This window comes from Terrapene carolina, unplaced genomic scaffold (genome assembly GCF_002925995.2).
Source record: "Terrapene carolina triunguis isolate 2854851 unplaced genomic scaffold, T_m_triunguis-2.0 Scaffold89, whole genome shotgun sequence".
NCBI classification, from domain to species: Eukaryota; Metazoa; Chordata; order Testudines; family Emydidae; genus Terrapene; species Terrapene triunguis.
This window is the reverse complement of record NW_020664440.1, coordinates 861,670-882,727: the sequence shown is the minus strand read 5'-3', so window position 1 is coordinate 882,727 and position 21,058 is coordinate 861,670. Positions and strand designations below refer to the sequence as shown.

General features: G+C 40.1%; 1 protein-coding gene across 1 annotated transcript in view; it reads left to right on the top strand.

Annotated features, from left to right (window-relative positions):
• The window catches only part of CUNH3orf67 (chromosome unknown C3orf67 homolog), a 179,919-nt gene that overhangs the window by 40,964 nt on the left and 117,897 nt on the right, over positions 1-21,058 (top strand). The window contains exons 6-7 of the mRNA XM_029911205.1: positions 2,960-3,116; positions 10,200-10,340. Coding sequence (XP_029767065.1) covers positions 2,960-3,116; positions 10,200-10,340 — 298 coding nt within the window. The remainder of the gene's footprint in view (positions 1-2,959; positions 3,117-10,199; positions 10,341-21,058) is intronic.

The following is a 21,058-nucleotide window of genomic DNA, read 5'->3' as shown; positions in this document are numbered from 1 at the left end:
GTTGCTGTCTGTTGCCCTCCCACCTGCTGTCCTTCCCTTCCGATACATTTGGAATTCCTGCTCTGTTTCCAAGCTCACTACCATTCATGACCTACTGATCTCTTACAAGCTTCATCTCCTCAACATGGCTGAAACATATTGTTATCCTTTCTGATTCTGTTTCATTGGCAGCCCTCCTTTTCTCACTCACCCTCGCCTGAAGTTAACTTTATCACCTTCAGTGGAACTCTGAGTAAGCATTAGCACCCACTTTGAAATGTCACTTGTTTTTACATAGAATTCTACACAGGTAGCCACAGGATATAAGACTAGACATAAGCAAAAATATTTCATAGAGAACTCTAAAATTATTAAGGGGTTATTTTATTATCATTTAGTTGAAGGCAGTTATGTTAATTTGTACTTCTAACTTCCCTTAGTTTTTTGGCAAGAGCTGTTTTTAAAAAATTAATATGCACCAGGCCATACCACTGAATTAGTCATTAATTCAAGATCCATTGAAATAAATTATTTTTCTTCAATACAATTTCAATTAGTTGGTCTTGGTGTCAGGCTAACACTAATGTGTCAAGACTAAAGTATGCATTAATGTGCAGTAAATTAAATTCAATCAGAATATGAACTTCAATTACAGGGTTTCATTCAGATAATAAATCTTTCATCAGAGATCTGACTCAATAGTCTGATCAAATAAAATGACAAAATGTTTTAATAACCTTAACCCCTGAACAGCCATTGCTTGTTAAAGAATAGTCTTAACTCTGTGAGCATTGTGAGTACTTAACCATTTTTTTTTAAATCTGATGGTTAGCTGCCTTTTAATTGTGGCAGATGTTTAAAGAGGGGCATGTTTGTTTTTAGTAATAAAAGGTTGCTTTTCTCCACAGCCAAGGTTGCATGACCTTTTTAAAAATTTTATATAGATGCTGATGATTAATACTGATATCTACTGTGTTCAAATGTAAACCCCAATATTTGTATTGAACTTTTAGTCCCTTAATCACACCTAGCTCTTATATAGTAATTTTCATCTGTAGATCTCAAAACACATTGCAAAGGAGTAAGTATCATTTATCGCCATTTTACAGATGGGCAAACTAAGACACAGTGAAGTGACTTGCCCAAAGTCAAGCCAGTTGGCCAGTGGCAGAGCTGGGAATAGAAGCCAGGTCTCCTGACTCCCAGTCCTGTACCCTGCACAGCTCTATCCAGTAGGCATTGTATTTTTGTCATGTGTAATTCAGTGCTATTTCCAAACACTTCTTCTTTTGTGTTGAAACCAGATGGAATGTGGCTTACATTCTCATACATAGGCTTCCTGTACTGCCATTTTTACAAACGACTGCAGTTCTTCAGCAAGGTGACTGCTCCAGTACTAGACTTAGAAATGTCAATTATAATTAAAAATTGTGTTTTCATTAACTTGCATAGTTTATTCATAATACATATTTCTTACCTTTTGAACTTTCAGATTTAGGAGCAGAAAAATAATGGATGCAGTTTTCTTTTAAAGCTGCCTGGGATTAAATTTAATTTGTGCACTCAATTTTTCCCCCCAATATGTTTTACATTTGGCATGTAGATACTGGGTTTTTTATATATATTGGACCTTTTAAATTCTATTTTTCTAGGGAAATACTGATTTTTATTATATTCAACATGATATATGTTCAACTACTTATATGTCTATATTATACAAAAATCAACTTTATGCACAGATGTTAAGTTCTCCTTGAATAAAATTGAAACTGACAAAGGTGCAGGAGCTATTGGAGTAATATAAGAAAGACTAGTGCCATAATATAATACAGTTTTTGGCTGTCTTTTTTTACCTAGTGGAAAAATAATCACCAAGGTCTTGTCTGTCCTAAGAAATTGCATTGTATTTAAACACTATTTAACACTGGTTTTAACCATCAAGTTAGGTAACATAATGCTGACCTTGACTTTGCAGAATGTAGACAAGAACAGGACAAATTCAGTATTGTGTCATAACTACCTGACATGATGCTGAACGTAACTTGTTCTTGTTAAAGTCATGGGTGTCACCATGTTAGCTAACTAAATAGTTTAAAAAATTGTTTAAATATAGTACAGTTTCCTAATACAGACAGAGCACTAGTCACCGTGTACCATTGTTTTGGAGGATGTGAGGGGACAGCACCTGTTGCAATTCATGGGGGACTGTTGATATAAGAAGTTACCAAAAAGTTTTTAAGCACAGTCTATAAAAGTAGTTAAAAAGCTACAGTGAAATTAAGCAACCTTTAAAGTATTGAAAGTAGCCAAACTTTGTATCAAAACACTTGCAGTTAACAAATTTTTCTCATAATTTGCTTCTCCAGTTGTGTCTGCAAAAACATCTTTGTGAGGATACCCTGGATAATTGTGCTCATTTGAGCATGCAGTCACCAATTTTATATATGCAATTACTAGTTTGTATATATAAATGACTGTTGCATGTGTAACTACTGCAGTGGTAACAGATTATTTTTAAAATAGTGAAATATTATGCATAAAGGAAAACTGTCAGTGAGTCCAATCCCATACTGCAAGTTTAGTTAGCAGAGAGCTAGACAGTCTTCAAATATGTTAAAGGTTGTTGTTAAGAGGATCATGATCACTTGTTCTCTATGTCCACTGAAGGTAGGACAATTAGTGATGGGCTTAATCTGCAGCAAGGGAGATTTAAGATATTAAAAAAAACTTTCTAACTGTAAGGATAGGTAAGCACTGGGATAGGTTTCTAAGGGAGGTTGTGGAATGCCTATCGTTGGAGGTTTTTAAGAATAGATTAGACAAACACCTGCAAGTTATAGTCTAGCACAGCACAGGTTTTGGACAAGATAATCTCTCAAGGTCCCTGCCAGCCCTCAATTACTGTGGTTCTATAATTTTTACTACACTGCAATAGTTTATGTAAGGATTGCACTAAAAATGTTTTGATTCTCTGTTCTAGTGGTGCAATTTGTGCATTGACTTGGTAGCATTCACCAGTGAAATATTCAAAGGAGCTGTTTTCCAGTCTTTGGATGGAATTATCATCTCAGCTAACTGTAAACTGAGAAAGATCTTCACTTTGAAATCAAAGCCTCAAGATACAGCTGAGGAAGATGGTGTGTTACAGATGATATTATGCTATCTCCGTCATTACTGTTCATATTGTAAAAACAAAAGCTTCTTGACCACAATCTTTGAATTAATCATTTGAGAAATTATGTGATTTCATGAAAACTGAAGTGTGTTTAGGTCATACACATCTAGTCTTCTTGGACAATAGATGACATCAGGTAAATGTAGCTATGTACATTTTATAGAGTGCCAGCTTCATTCATACTGTCCTGTGGGAAAGATCTCCTCTTTCGTTGCATGCATCCGACGAAGTGGGTATTCACCCACGAAAGCTCATGCTCCAATACGTCTGTTAGTCTATAAGGTGTCACAGGACTCTTTGCTGCTCTTTCGTTTAGAACACCTTTTTAATACTTTTCTGGAAAAACTCTATGTGGAGGTATTTTATCATGTAGTTTGGAAGATAGCTTCTTGCTTAATTATCAGTGACTGCTTCTGCTGAAAAAAGGGAGATGTCATTCCCCACGGTGGCTTCTGGTGAGGATGAAAAACATGTAAATTAGCTGTACTCCAGCAGTTCCCCGATTACCTCCAGCTTGGAGATTTAACAGCTGATGAAGGCTTTCTTCTTTAAACAATTCAAGGAAATGTTAGCTGGGAGACTGCAAGTCACTCTCCTACTTCCTGATGATCTTAAGGTGCATTAAACAGAAAGGTTTTAATGTAGCTCAGTCCTAGATTATTAAAATTCTAATTGCAATTTGAATGCCATCTTCTCATGGCAAAGAATCTAAAGAGAACTGAAAGTGGCCCAATGTGGAATCTACTCTTCTCACAAAGACTGCAAAAAAGGGAAATTATACTGAATGATCAGAGATACTTACGTGGTCCCTGTTGCCATATTATCTGAGTGCCCCACCGTCTTTATTGGGTTTGTCTTCAAAACATCCTTGTTAGTTAAGGAAGTCTTATTCTCTGCATCTTACAGGTGAGGAACAGAGGCTGAATTACTTTCTGAAGGTCACTCAGAAAGTCCATAGTGGAGCAAGACAGTGACCCCAGGTCTCTACAGTCCCAGGCTAGCACGCTAACCACTAGACTGTCATTTGCCTGGTGAGACCGATTCATCCCTTCACCACACCCAGCACAATGGATGGGAGGCAACTTGCACCTCCCCTATTTAGGGGCTGCGCAAGGCCAATTTAGCCTCTTAGGCAGGTTAGGGCCTGGGCCTTGTTGCACTGGCATCTATGGACTGTTGCGGTGTCTTCTCTTTCTACCCCCACACCAAAAAAATCCCTTTTCCATTAGTCTGTCCACAGCCCACCACAGAACACCCCCGATGAATTATGTATTGGGTACCACCATTCTACTTGGCCTTGCACTAAACCTAGAAGAGAATAGGGTCCCTGCCATAGGATTACAGTATAAATTGGATACCTGGTACCCCAGATAACAAGATGACCAGTTCCAAACCAATAGAGATACCAGTAGATATTAGAGATTTATTATATAGAGTTATGTATCATAAGTTTCTTTGGGAATTAACGTTGAAGAACTTCACGTAAGAAGTGTATTTTCAGGAGGAATATGGAGAGAAAGTACTTGATTACTGTACTAGAAAAGTGTTCCACGCAGAAAGGGAGAAGATATACAGAGAACATTAGGAGAGGGATTTCAAGGAGAGGCTAAATAAATGACTTGGCAGGGCACAGGGAACAGGAAGAAATGGTCATAGAGATTTAGGGTGGGATTTTCAAAAGCATTCTGTGAGTTAAGTACCTGACTCCTAGTGACTTTCAGTAGGAGTTTGGCACCTAATCTGTTTAGGTGCTTCTAAAAATCCCAACTTTAGACAAGAGCAGAGTAATGCAGTGTCTTCAGTGTGAGCAGTAACAACTAAAACTTGATAGTGAAGTTAAGTGAGTGTAAGTATTCACACTGTCCAAGAGGTGGAAGAGATCGTGTGTTTAGATAATGTATTGTAATTATATTAATTTTGGAACTATATAGTCAGTGCAGATGTGTCAGTGATTTAAATAACTGTACCTTTGTGCTTTACCAGACTGACTGCAAAGAATTCCAATCCATGTGAATTACTGTCAAAAAGACACTCTGAGGGTATATTAGTTTGTGCCATTCTATCCAGATTATTTGAATTTGTAAGTGTTTTTTTCTGACAGGGTAATGGTTGTTACAGAGCAGTGATGTGTGTATAGGCATCCATTTCACTATCTGTTAGTTAGCTGATTTTTATGTATCTCTCTGAAAGTATGTCTGTCATATTTAAATTTTTGTTGAGTAGCTTTCATGAGAGTGACAGCGAAACAGGGGTTCTACCATCTGAAAAAAAAAACAATTGGCAATGGTTTTCAATTTTGATTGACATAAAGGGGGATTGTGTATGTACAGAATCAAAGCTGCCTTATGATAAATTTCTCTTTGTTTATTATTAGATTAGACAGCAAGTGCCTAGAAGATAACTAACTGGTATTGGTGGTGTATGATGTGTGGAGAGTGGTGAAATTATCTTCTAATTCAACAAAACAACCAATCAGGGGGAGAAATGTGAGGTCATGAAGCTACTTCACATTTTTGTTTTGGAAAGCATAGATCAAATTGCCCGTATCAGAATTAACCATGAACCAGGGAGAGAATCCATTATATACTCAGTTGGCAGAAATTGCACTAGAGGTACTTGTCTTCATTTAGGCCTGGTCTACACTACGGGATTAATTCGGATTTAGCAGTGTTAATTCGAATTAACCCTTCACCCGTCCACACAACAGAGCCATTTAGTTCGAATTAAAGGGCGCTTTAAATCGATTTCTGTACTCCACCTCGACGAGCGGAGTAGCGCCAAAATCGATTTTGTTAATTCGAATTAGGGTTAGTGTGGCCGCCACCACCGAATTAATGTGGTTAAAATTAATGGGGTAGTGTGGCCGCACACCACCGAATTAATGTGGTTAAAAACCGAATTAATGTGCTTAGTGTGGCCGCACACAATCGAATTTATACAACCTGTTTCCCAAATTCGAATTATCTAAATTCGGATTAATCCCGTAGTGTAGACATACCCTTAGTTTCAAATTAACAGTGCACATGGTTTCTCCCTTCCATTTTCCACAGTTTTTAAAAGTATACAAAAATGGCCTAAACGAGTTGCAAAATTCCTAGTGTAATGTGGTTAATGTAGTGAGGAGACAGTTCTAATAAACTGCATTCACTGTAGTGTATTGCATTTTTAATGAGTGGGATTATCACATTCTGTGATTATTGTACAGTTGGTGGGCATTAATATTTTCTGTACAGTTATGAATTTTCCTTATCTAGACATATTTTACAATTAGGAAAATGCCCCAAATGTAGTTGCATTAAAATACCATACCACATTCCAAAATTATAGATTTATTACTTATTTATTTATTAACTTTCAATTAACATTCATGTCCGATCAAAGTTACCTTGCTCTTCTTAGACAGCTAGGCCCAAATATTTAGACGGTATCAATCAGCTCAGCTCCAGTGAAGGCAATGGAGGTATAAAGATTAATCAACGTTGAGGATCTGGGCCCTCGCATATATAAGTGTTCGGTGGTTGGCACTCTGGTTTCCAAGCTTGTTGTTTAATATTAGTTCTTGGAAGATTATTTTCCATGGGAGATAATTTAGCTGCAAGGGGGGAAGATTTACCTACATTGGCAACATGATGTGCACGTGATCTCTGTGTTAAGCCTTCTCTCCAGTTTCCATACTAACCTATTTAGATAATATGTACAACTCATTTGAGTAGTGGCACTTTTCCCATTTAACCACCTTGAGATATTGATTATTTATTATTGTAAATCAGTAGAGGCCTCGAAGGGTTTACAGTCTAAGTATGAGATGAGACAATAGGTGGATACAAAAAACAGACAAGCGAGACCAAGGTAATGATGAGACCACTGTGATCAGCATAAGCAATGGCCACAGCTCACCTAACCAGTTGTCAAGTTTTTATGGTTTTTTTAAGCATCATACGAGGGGAGAGTTTTACAGAGGTATTTGAAGAAATAAATGAAGTGGTTTTGCAGATATTTATGGGGGATCCTCCCATGCATAAGGGGCAACATATTAGAAAGAGTAAAGGTGCTTGTTGGGAAATTTTTACAAATGGGCAATAAATATAACACCATCTTTGTGGAACCATTTTGGAACAATGCAATCTACTTTTTAGGACTGAAATAGGAAGTTTCTGGACGTCTGGCTCCTGCCCATTGGTGAGGCTCTGTCCCTTGCTTTCACAGATGTTGTGCAAAATACAGCAAGCAGTTATCATTTGAGGTATATATTGCTTGGCAGCTTTCAGCCTCCTCATGAGAAAAAAACATCTTCTTTTCAACCTTCCAAATGCACACTCTGCAGCTACTCAGCTTGTAGTTGAACAAGTCTTTCGTCCTGTCCAGATGTCCAGTAAAAGACTACATAAGCCAGGGAAACAAAGTGTAAACTCGGTCTCTCAGAATGAGAGTGGGAATCAGAACACCATTAATGTCCATAGTGGTCCTATAAGCAAAAATTCCTTTTTTCATTAAAGAAAATGGGTGTGAGTTTCAAAAGATCTGAGCATCATGGACCTTTTCAGACCACCCCACATTGTTGGTCAGCCTGTTTTGGTGATCAACCAGGCCTTAGAGCAACGTGGAGAAATACCCTTTTCTGTTTATGGTATGTGAAGCCTGTGGAGAGCAAAAAGAATAGGCATATGGGTCCCAGCAGAGGCCCCAATACAGTTTGGGTACCCCAACCCTGCAAATCCATCAGTCTCTTGTGCATTCCCAAGCTCTATGATCCCCACCATCAGCACCTTCTTTAGAACATCACACACCTCCTTGACAACAGCCCTGACAGTCAATATACCAATAGCAAATTGGTTAGCTACTGACTGGTAGCAACTGGAAGTGGTGAGCTTCCAGTTGGCAATGGCCACATGCTTCTCCACACAGAGAGGAGTTTTCATGTTAGTGTGCTGCTGCTGCAGCTTTGAGGTGAGCTCCATGCAGATGTATTGGAAAGTACCTGCTATTATCCTGAAATTCTGGCACCACTGCTGGTCATCCCAGGACTGCATCACTATCTTCTCCCAGCATTGCTAGATGCCTTTCTGAAAGATATGCTCTAGCTCAAACAAAAGTTATGAGCTTGTAGTGTGTCTGGATAACAAACTAACAACTATCAGGAGGGAGGGATAGCTCAGTGGTTTGAGCATTGGCCTGCTAAACCTAGGGTTGTGAGTTCAATCCTTGAGGGGGCCACTTAGGGATCTGGGGCAAAAATCAGTACTTGGTCCTGCTAGTGAAGGCAGGGGGCTGAACTTGATGACCTTTCAAGGTCCCTTCCAGTTCTAGGAGATAGGATATCTCCATTAATTTTTTTTATTTTTTTTATTTATTTATTTTAATCAGAGAGGTAGCCATGTTAGTCTGAATCTGTAAAAAGCAACAGAGGGTCCTGTGGCACCTTTAAGACTAACAGAAGTATTGGGAGCATAAGCTTTCATGGGTAAGAGCCTCACTTCTTCCAGGACAAACTAACAACTATGTTTTTTAAAAGTTGCTATTGTGGGGGGTCTATAATTTCTTCATCCAGACTGAAGCATTAAAGTAAAAAGAAAATATTTATTTTTACAAAAGAAAGAGGTAGAGTTTGAAACACGGACTCCCATTTTTTAACCAGCATTTTCCAGATGTAACTACTGCAGTGCTCTCTATACAGAGCTACATCATGAGACTACACAGAAGATGTAGTTGGTGTAGAACAGTGGCTCTCAGCCCTTCCAGACGACTGTACCCCTTTCAGGAGTCTGATTTGTCTTGTGTACTCCAAGTTTCACCTCACTTAAAAACTACTTGCTTACGAAATCAGACATAAAAATAACAAAAGTGTCATAAGAACGGCCACACTGGGTCAGACCAAAGGTCCATCCAGCCCAGTATCCTGTCTACCGGCAATGGCCAATGTCAGGTGCCCCAGAGGGAGTGAACCTAACAGGTAATGATCAAGTGATCTCTGTCCTGCCATCCATCTCCACCCTCTGACAAACAGAGGCTAGGGGACACCATTGTATATCACAGCGCACTATTACTGAACAATTGCTGACTTTCTCATTTTTTGCCATATAATTATAAAATAAATCAATTGGATTACATTTCAATGTGTATATAGAGCAGTAGAAACAAGTCGTCTGTATGAAATTTTAGTTTGTACTGACTTCGCTAGTACTTTTTATGTAGCCTGTTGTAAAACTAGACAGATATCTAAAGGTGTTGATGTACCCCCTGGAAGACCTTGTGTGTTTCCCCAGAGGGAGAAGTTGAGAACCACTGGTGTAGAAGGTGTCTTAGTTAGGTATTTCAACATCTCTATGGCCTTAATAGTGGAAACTACTAACTGGGAGCTCAAAAACAGACCCAGTTAATCAAGGTGGAAAATTTGGCCATTAGCATCTGTAGAACAAACATTCCCTACTAAATCTAAATGGTTTCAGGGAATAGTTGCACCTTGCTAAACTGCTCACACACCTTTTTTTTGTTAAAATAAATTAATAAAAACTACTGTTTGTCCCTACCTCAGCAAAGTTTAATACTAGAGTTTTGAAGTATTTACTAAGAATTCAATATTTGCTACTTTAGTAAATGTACCAGCGATCAGTACAGTATTCTGATGCACATGTCAGAAAATCAGAAAAATTAAGTAGCATAGCTGAAACTAAACGTTTGTCAAAATAATGAACGAAGAACATTTTGTGACAGTAGCTTTGTTTACTTACTAAACCACAGAATTCATTTATTCCCCATGGTTATCCCAGTTATTTGCACAAACTAGTAAGTTTAACTGTAGTTAACATTTGGGCCCTAATCAACTTGACAGTGTTGTTTTACAATTAACAAGAACATTCTTTGAAAAATCAATAGCTGCACAAGGTTTTCAGTGACTACAACGTGTTATAAATATCTGATCATATAAACTGGCCTTTATAGCCCAAGTAACAAATAATTTAATCATACTGCATTTCTGACCATGTTAGTTATAAAAAAGTGAAGCCTTTGTCTTTAATTCCAGATATATTTGGTCTTCCATTCACAGCTGATGACCCCACAGATACTATTCCTCGAACCTGTCAGCTAAATACAGATGTGCCACAAGTCACACAACTGCTGAACATGACTAAACTTCGCCAACCAGAAATAAGATTTGGAGGGCGTCCCTTAACTTCATCAGAATCAGGTATGCTGTCTTACTAAAATTACTGTGTGTGTGTGTGTGTGTGTGAGATATATAGTAATATAATGTGCATACAGGTAGATACAGTTTGATGTGTCCTATAACACATTTTAAGGGTCCAGTTTTCTCACCTAGGCACCAGTTGTACATGCCTGAAATTGTATGCACACACAAATGCACCTACATTTTGTAGGTGCAAGAATGCGTGCAGACTTAAACAACTCTAACACGCATGCTTGCAAAGTCCTGGGATTTAGAAGCACAAAACCCATTAGAATGAGTTTTGTGGGTGGAAATTCTAATGTTTGTATGCTCAGTTGTTAGAAGTTTACAAGTATACACTTGGGTGTTTTGCGAATAGAATAACAAAGCATCTGGAAGATCATAGAATCATAGAAGATTAAGGGTGGAAGAGACCTCAGGAGGTCATCTAGTCCAACCCCCTGCTCAAAGCAGGACCAACACCAACTAAATCATCCCAGCTGGGGCTTTGTCAAGCCGGGCCTTAAAAACCTCTAAGGATGCAGATTCCACCACCTCCCTAAGTAACCCATTCCAGTACTTCCCCACCCTCCTAGTGAAATAGTGTTTCCTAATATCCAACCTAGACGTCCCTCACTGCAACTTGAGACCATTGCTCCTTGTTCTGTCATCTGCCACCACTGAGACCAGCCGAGCTCCATCCTCTTTGGAACCCCCCTTCAGGTAGTTGAAGGCAGCTATCAAATCCCCCCTTACTCTTCTCTTCTACAGACTGAACAAGCCCAGTTCCCTCAGCCTCTCCTCATAAGTCATGGTCACTGCTCACTGATCATTTTCATTGGCGTCCACTGGACTCTCTTCAATCTGTCCACATCCTTTCTGTAGTGGGAGGCCCAAAACTGGACGCAATACTCCAGATGTCGTCTCACCAGTGTCAAATAGAGGGGAATAATCACTTCCCTCGATCTGCTGGCAATGCTTCTACTAATGCAGCCCAATATGCCATTAGCCTTCTTGGCAATAAGGGCACACTGCAGACTCATATCCAGCTTCTCATCCACTGTAATCCCTGGGTCCTTTTCTGCAGAACTGCCACTTAGCCAGTCGGTCCCCAGCCTGTAGCAGTGCATGGGATTCTTATTCTTTCATCCTAAGTGCACAACTCTGCACTTGTTCTTGTTGAAACTTTTCAGATTTTTGGCCCAATCCTCCAATTTGTCTAGGTCACTCTGGACCCTATCCCTACACTACAGCATATCTACCTCTCCCCCAAGTTAGCGTCATCCGCAAACTTGCTGAGGGTGCAATCCATCCCATCATCCAGATCATTAATGAAGATGTTGAACAAAACCAGCCCCAGGACAGACCCCTGGGGCACTCCACTTGATACCAGCTGCCAACTAGACATCAAGCCATTGGTCACTATCGTGGAGCCCGACAATCTGGCCAGCTTTCTATCCAACTTATAGTCCATTCATCCAGCCCATATTTCTTTATGAACTTCATGAACTGCTGGGTTTAATCAGCATGGATTCTGAAATGGAAAATCATGTCTCACTGATCCGTTAGAATTCTTTGAATGTGTCAGTAAAATAGTGCATGAAGAAAAGCTTTTTGACATAAATTATTTAGACTTCCAAACGGCATTCTATAAGGTTCTGCAAAAATGGCTAAAAGCTAATAAGGACACTAAGTAATCACAGGGTGAGAGAGGCAAAGTACTGTCTTAGATAAAAAACTGGCTAAAAGACAGAAAGCAAAGAGGATTCAATTTTCATCATGGCAAGAGGGGCCTCAAGGTTCTAGGCTAGAGCCCGTGGTGTTGTTCAATATATTTATTAATGACCTGGAAAGATGAGTGAATAATGAGGTAGTAAAATTTGCAGATGACATCATCATTTAGGTTGGTCAGAACCAGAGAGGACTGTGAAGAACTTGAAAGAGACCTAAAAGAGCTTGGTGAACAGGCAACACAATGAAGCTGAGTGTCAATAAATGCAAAGGGTAATGCACATTGGAGGAAAAAAATTACTCTTATACCTTACTGGTTTCTAAATTAATTGTTTCAACCCAAGAAAGGGACTGAGCATCATTATAAGGAGCTCAGTGAAAATGTCTGTTTAATGCACAGCTGCGGTCAAAAAAATCAAACAGGATGTTAAACTGCATAAGCAATGGGATGGAGAATAATAGCAAAAATATTATAATGCCTTTATTTAAATCAGTGGTGTATCCTTACCTAGATTCCTGAGCAACCCATCTCAAAAAGAATATTGTGGAACTAAAGGGGTTCAGAGAAGAGCAACAGAATGATCAAAGGCCAGGGTTAGCCAGTCTCTAACTATTAGGCCTGGTCTACACTAACCCCCCAATTCGAACTAAGGTACGCAACTTCAGCTACGTGAATAACGTAGCTGAAGTCGACGTACCTTAGTTCGAACTTACCGCGGTCCAGACGCGGCAGGCAGGCTCCCCCGTCGACTCCACGTACACCTCGCGCCGAGCAGGATTACCGGAGTCGACGGCGAGCACTTCTGGGTTCGATTTATCGCGTCCAGACAAGACGCGATAAATCAAACCCAGAAGTTCGATTGCCTGCCTCCGAACCAGCGCGGTAAGTATAGACAAGCCCTTAGAGATCAGGATGAGACCAATAATGCGTGGGCAGATTGTTATGCCTACTTCAGGGTTCTGCCGTCCTCTGAATGATATGGTTCTGGCCACTGTCAGAGTCAGGATACTGGACTAGATGGACCCTTCAAATGTTCCCGTCTGGCAGTCCCTATGTTAATATATTTGCATCTGCAAAGTGCAGGGGTATGTATGCAAAATGTTGTGTATACCCAAGTAGAGGTTAGGCAGCTGAAAAACTGACACTGAAATTTTTATGGGAAATATTGTAAAGGTTAGCACAAAAGTTGTTATGGGTGAAAAATTTTGCAAATTGTGTTGATGTCTGGAAGTATAGCTGTGATCTCAGCATCCTCACTACAGAGGTAAGTAGATTTTAGGTCAAACCATTTAAAGAGCCAGTGCTTGTCCACAAAGCCACACTTCCCTTAGAAACCCTGGGTGAAATCTTGGCCCTATTGAAGTCAATTGAAGTTTTGGCATTGACTTCAGCGGCGTCAGGATTTCACCCCAGGTCTTTTAATATCTTGCTACAAAAGAATGAATCCTCCTTTTAAACAATTCTATAATGTTAAAAGATCTTTATTAAAGAACAGCAACAATATCTGAGCCATTAATTTAAAGTTGTATGTCAGTACTCTTGTAACTAATATGAAAGTATTCATAAACAAAAAATAACAGGACTATTTTAAAATACAATTTCAGACAAATACTTAGATAAATACTGTAATTATTTGTTATTTTTATTCCATTCTTCATATCAAAGTCTTTTCTAGTTTAATTTTACAAGACATTTAATTATATGTTTGAATAAATATTCAAAGCTACACCCAAGAATTTTAAGTGTCTTTTTGTTTTAAAGTTCAAGGCCACCATGATGCATTGCATTAAAGGACACTTGGAGAACTCTTGACTGCATTATTAATTAATTTTTTTATACCTGAACTAAAAATTCTTGATAGAAATTATAGTTGAGCCTGTCCATTGATAAGCAGATGTGCATCACTACGTGTCTGATCAAGGATCTGAACATGGAATCTCATTAAATAATATCCTCCTTTTCATTTCATAAACACCTACACACTATTTAAATACCATCTAAAGTATAGGAACCCCCATGTTCTGGTAATCAATTTTCAGGCCCAATCCTGCTCCCACTGAAGTCTGTGGTAAAAACTCACATTGACTCCAGAAGGAGCAAAAGTAGGTCCATGGTGGTGTACACTTTTATTGCCCAAGAATAAAGACTGATTAGAATACAAACTTAAAAAACAGATGACCTTTGAATGTCATGAGTGAATATAAATGAGTATCTTCACTTGTACAATAGCATACACTTGCATAAATTGTAATGTTTGCTTCCAAATGTACATGCAGTATGAGAAAAATCAGAAAATACTGGCATGCACATTGCATGGGTCCTTTTTCAGGATTTTTATTTCATTAACAGATAACAGTTTTTCCAAAATTAAGAGCATGTTGTCACTTCTAGGTTGTCATGTAGGAGTAATTTTCTTGCATTACAAATAGAGATGTAACCTGTTCAAGAGCAAGAGTGTTTTGAATGTTTTCAATTAAATTAATAAAACCAGCATGTATCCAGTAAATCATTGTGTCTAATTTAACTAAAAATTTACACTGTTAATTCCTTCAATTCCCAACCCACATTAAGTAATGACTGTTAGTCAATGTAGGACTGTAGGAAGTAATTTTGTTTTTCATTAATGGGACCTCAGTTTAATTGAACACAGAATCAAGTCTGGTTATTTAAATTGAGTAGTTCAACTCACTAATGACAAGATGTAGTGGTCCACTAAGCACAGATCAAAACTAGTAATTTACTTAAAAATCAGTACTCTATTTGCCTGAGTGCTTTCATTTCCACAGCAGCAACAGTGTGGGTTGTTTTTTTCTTTGTTTTAAGTAAGGGCAGCCATGTTTCTTTTGGACTGTACTCTTTGACTGTAAGGGGGGGGGGGGAATGTATCTACCCAGTATAAGTATTTGTATCAAAAATAATGTAAATTTTAATGTTTTCTGGCTCTACCTTGTCATATAACTGCATATGACCCAGCTAATTTAAAATAAGAGCTTGTTCGCATTTTGCATACAGAGCACAAATATTGTAGGCAGATAGTTTCAGTTCTACTTTTTCTTCCTCTTAAATTAAATGTTTTACAGATTTTTAGAACTATGTAGTCTTCAGTTACATTTCCACTGAATACATCAAATAAACTGAGATAGAAGAAAAACATTCCTAATTAAATTTTAAATTTTATAAATTTGAATTTCAAAAAATTGTAAAAAACCAAACGAAAAACAAACAGGCATAATCTGAGTTGGCGATTATGGTGTGAACAAAGTTGTACAAACTTATCCATCCTCATATTTCTGTATGTCGATATGAAACAGGAAAGTGTCCTGGAACATGTTGTCTAGGCACCTCTTCTAAGAAATACAAGCAAGCTGTGTTTGCCATAATGTGTTTTGAAACAAAGATGCGTACAGCATGGGCAGATTCATATGTCCTCCTACAGGAGATTTTTGTTCCAATTTTTTTTCAGTTTTCCCCATCTCTTCACCTTTTTATGAATTTATAAACTTTTCAGTAACCAGATAAGGTAGTAAAAGATTATATCTCAGAAACAGAACACATATCTTGGACATCTAACATAGTGAAAGCCAGTGAAAATGAGGTAGGATCAGAGGCTAAAATAGGGAAAGAACAAGTTAAAAATTACTTAGAAAAGTTAGATATCTTCAAGTCACCAGGGCCTGATGAAATGCATCCTAGAATACTCAAGGAGTTGACTGAAGAGATATCTGAGTCATTAGCGATTATCTTTGAAAAGTCATGGAAGATGGGAGAGATTCCAGAAAACTGGAAAAGGGCAAATATAGTGCCAATCTATAAAAAGGGAAATAAGGACAACCCGGGGAATTACAGACCAGTCAGCTTAACTTCTGTACCCAGAAAGATAATGGAGCAAATAATTAAGCAATCAATTTGCAAACATCTAGAAGATAATAAGGTGATAAGTAACAGTCAGCATGGGGGATTTGTCAAGAACAAATCGTGTCAAACCAACCTGATAGCTTTCTTTGACAGGGTAACAAGCCTTGTTGATGGTGGGGAAGCGGTAGACCTGGTATATCTTGTTTTTAGTAAAGCTTCTGATATTGTCTCGCATGACCTTCTCAAACACAAACTAGGGAAATGCAACCTAGATGGAGCTACCGTAAGGTGGGTGCATAACTGGTTGGAAAATGGTTCCCAGAGAATACTTATCGGTGGTTCACAGTCAAGCTGGAAGGGCATAACGAGTGGGGTCCCGCAGGGATCAGTTCTGGGTCTGGTTCTGTTCAATATCTTTATCAGTGATTTAGGTAATAGCATAGAGAGTACACTTATAAAGTTTGCGGGTGATACCATTGTGACAGGATCCCCAGGGTGCAGCCTGGGACCGTGGTACTGCTTTGCCCTCTTAACTCTCCAGCCTGAGCTGTCTCTCACAATACTTTGCTAGTCGCAAGCAGCAAACCACTCCAGGCGCTGTTATCACTCAGTACAACCACATGTGGAGCCCCACACCCAGATAGATTGCATGAATGCTCCCAGAGCCACTCATGAATCACACAGAGGAAGGCACCAGCCAAATCCCCCCAGCTCCCAGCCTTGTACCTCAGGAATATACCGTCTTGCACTGCTCAAGACTCTTTCTTGAGCAATGCAAGTTTATTAATTGGTTCACCACTTCAACAATGGAAAGTGGATATACACCAGCATTTGTAAACCTGAGCAGATTTACCAAGCAATTCAGGCAAACTCACTGATAAAGATAAACAGTAAAACAAGTTTATTGATTACAAAAGATATATTTTAAGTGATTATAAGTGATAAGCAACGTCAGAGTGGCTGGCCGGGGAGCAGCCCTGGAACCCACTGGGCCCTCTGTGGGGCCAGCTAGGCTGGCAGCCCCAGACCCTGTCGGACCCTCTGCAGGGCCAGCTGGGTGGCAGTCCTGGACCCCGCCACATTGGGATGGCCGTGACCCCAACCCCACTGCACCATGCCCTGCCTAGCTAGGCAGCCCGGACCCCGCGTTGCTGGGCAGCCAGGCAGCCAGTAACCCAGACCTGCATAGCCCACGGCCTTTAGCACACAGCTGGGCCGCAGATGTGTGCTAATTGGGCCTCATGCAGCCTACGGGCTGTGGATTGAGAACTGCTGATGTAATGGCACCATAGCTATGACAGTTACATTACAAAAATAATAGAAATCAGATGAGAGCCATCATGTTAGCTCATTATAGTATTTTGGCTAAATTTGTAATAGGATGATCAGACAGCAAATATGAAAAATCGGGGGGTAATAGGTGCTCATATAAGAAAAAGCCTCGAATATCAGGACTGTCCCAATAAAATCGGGACATCTTGTCACCCTAATTGGTAACAAATGGAGTCTTTTTGCTATTCACAATATTTATTACTAGATTATTCTAGATCATTGTATTTTGTTTAATTTCACTTCTTTGTGGATGCGGATGAAATCACAGTATACTAATCCTCCCTTTTCTATTATATCTTAGGTATCGTACTTTACAAAATCCTTGATCTATAATATCAGTAGCTATAATTCCTGTAGCCAAAGGATTATAATATTGCTTACTTTCACCCTCTAGAATATATGTAGTATGTATTTTTATGTAGTTACATCTAGAACTTAAGTGGATGATTTGTTGTGATCTCAAGACTTTTTACCAAACTGAGTTGATAGGCTGAATACAGAGAAAATGTTTCACGTTGTCTCAGCATGCATGACACACACCTGACCTTCCAATGAAAGCAGTGTTGTTGGGACCTTGTGAGTGACTCTCACAGCCAAAAAGAACATGGAGCTAGCAGGATGGTATTAAAATCATAGAAGTTTAAGGTTGGAAGAGACCTCAGAGAGGTCATCTAGTCCAAACCCCTGTTCAACAGAGGACCAACTCCAACTAAATCATCCCAGCCAGAGCTTTGTCAAGCCGGGCCTTAAAAACCTCTAAGGATGTAAGTTCCACCACCTCTCTAGGTAACCCAGTCCAGTGCTTCACCACCCTCCTAGTGAAATAGTTTTTCCTAATATCCAACCTAGACATCCCCCACTGCAACTTGAGACCATTGCTCCTTGTTCTGTTATCTGCCACCACTGAGAACAGCCTAGCTCAGTGGTGGGCAACATGTGGCCCGCGGGCTACATGTGGCCCGTCAGGGTAATCCGCTGGCAGGCCGCCAGACAGTTTGTTTACATTTGCATGGCCGTCCGCAGCTCCCAATGGCTGCAGTTTGCCGTTCCTGGCCACTGGGAGCTGCGGGGGCCATGCAAACATAAACAAACTGTCTGGCAGCCCGCCAGCAGATTATCCTGATGGGCCAAAGGTTGCCCACCACTGGCCTACTCCATCCTCTTTGGAACCCCCCTTCAGGTAGTTGAAGGCTGCTATCAAATCCCCCCTCATTCTTCTCTTCTGCAGACTAAACAAGCCCAGTTCCCTCAGCCTCTCCTCATAACTCATGTGCCCCGGCCCCCTAATCATTTTCGTTGCCCTCCGCTGGACTCTTTCCAATTTATCAACATCCTTTCTGTAGTGGGGGGCCCAAAACTGGACGCAGTACTCCAGATGTGGCCTCACCAGTGCCAAATAGAGGGGAATAATCACTTCCCTCGATCTGCTGGAAATGCTCCTACTAATGCAGCCTAATATGCCGTTAGCCTTCTTGGCAACAAGGGCACACTGTTAACTCACATCTAGCTTCTCGTCCACTGTAATCCCTAGGTCCTTTTCTGCAGAACTGCCGCTTAGCCAGTCGGTCCCCAGCCTGTAGCAGTGTATGGGATTCTTCCTTCCTAAGTGCACAACTCTGCACTTGTTCTTGTTGAACCTCATCAGATTTTTTTAGCCCAATCCTCCAATTTGTCTAGGTCACTCTGGACCCTATCCCTACCCTCCAGCTTATCTACCTCTCCCCCCAGCTTAGTGTCAGCCACAAACTTGCTGAGGGTGCAATCCACGCCATCCTCCAAATCTTTAATGAAGATGTTGAATAAAACCGGCCCCAGGACTGACCCTTGGGGCACTCCGCTTGATACCGGCTGCCAACTAGACATTGAGCCGTTGATCACTACCATTGAGCCCGACGATCTGGCCAGCTTTCTATCCACCTTATAGTCCATTCATCCAATCCATACTTTTGTAACTGGCTGCCAAGAATACTGTGAGAGACCGTATCAAAAGCTTTGCTAAAGTCAAGATATATCATGTCCGCTGCTTTCCCCATATCCGCAGAGCCAGTTATCTCATCATAGAAGGCAATCAGGTTGGTCAGGCATGACTTGCCCTTGGTGAATCTATGTTGACTGTTCCTGATCACCTTCCTCTCCTCCAAGTGCTTCAGAATTGATTCCTTGAGGACCTGCTCCATGGTTTTTCCAGGGACTGAGGTGAGGCTGACTGGTCCGTAGTTCCCTGGATTCTCCTTCTTCCCTTTTTTAAAGATGGGCACTATATTGGCCAGGTCCACAGTTCCTCAAGAAGCCTCCTGATTGCATGGCACAAAGGTAAGACTCGTGGCATAAAGAGAGAATTCCTCTTCCACATTGGTAGTAGACAAAGGAGCATGCTGGGACAGGGACTAATAGGTCAAAAGGAATGCCCAACTTGCAGCGGCAGTCATTTCTGTAACTGTCCCTTGAACCTGCTTCACAATGAGCTGCGTGAACTACAAGAGCTCAGACAAGTTGATAGGCCAGCCAAGCCCGCTTCCACCCTTCTCTTATGGCTCCACTGCCCACAACGGTTATCAGGAGTAGGGGGTTCAGCCACTCTTGTTTCACAGGTGAGACCATCTGCTCTGGAGCAGCTGGAGTGGTCTCATGGAGTTTAGGTTTCCTGCCTAGGGTGAAGTTGCTGTAACAGTAATGCTTGAAGCAGGAGCAAACTCTTGCAGCTGAATACTGGAGCACTTCAACTCTGCTCTGCTTTCTGGCTGTCCCCTGCAGGATAGCAGTTCAGGGTTGGGAACTTCCTGACCCCACCACTACTTGAGACTTATATCTGAAATTAGGGGTAAAAGGGTCAAGTAGGATGTGAACATTTGGAATCCTTCAGTGTTCAAGCTACTCTTAGTACCCAGGTGTGTTCGGGACCCAGTTTCATAGCTTGTTCTAAAGAAGTTGCCGTCTTTCCTGGCACGTGAACCAAACACAAGTCTGTGCTGTACATGCCCTTGATAACGTGGGAGAAGGGATGCTTCTAAAATTCCCTTTAAAACTGACTCCCTTTTATTTTAACCAAGTCTTATACTGTTTTCCTTACTCACAAAGTTCTTTTATCACCTGCACTTATTTTGTGTCTAATGTCAGATGCTTTTGCAAATTCTTAAACCTTTTCCTTGTGCTGAATCAACTCTCAGTCAGTGAGGGTTCAATCCTACCCTACTGAAGTTAATGGGAGTTTTTTATTGTAATCCGAGCAGGATTGGGCCCTTAATAGTTTAAACTGTTTTTTAACATCTTTTCATATGCAAGTATATTTATTTGAAAATCAGAGTAATATTCAAAAACAAATAATATTTGTAGTGTTTTTTCCCTCAGAAATAGGCAAGCCAAAGTTCTGGTAAAAAGTTTCATTCTAATTTTATTGTTAGATAGCAGAGAAAAGCCTGGAGTGTGACCTCTCCATGACAATAGATGAAAAATCAGCACTTTTTGTTCAGGCTTTGCGTGAGGAGGATGTAAAAATTAAATGACTAAAATAATGAGAATGGTGTATCTAGAGAGAAAAATGAATGTTTATTTAAAAAAGGACAATTAGACGGTGAGCCCTCAGGTTTTCCTATCTAACTACAAAGGAATATAGCCCTTGGCAAAGTAGTAAAATAATTAATGGTAACATCCCTGACCTACACAAAGTTTTGGTTTTCGCTAACTAGAGAAAATGAAATGCCTTGAGCTGCAGGTTTAATCTAATCTTTGTTTTTAACCTTGTACTATGACTATAATGTGAGTTCTCCCAGACACTCCTTTCAAAGATCAGAAATCAGGCTTTCCTGCAAATGGAAGCTTT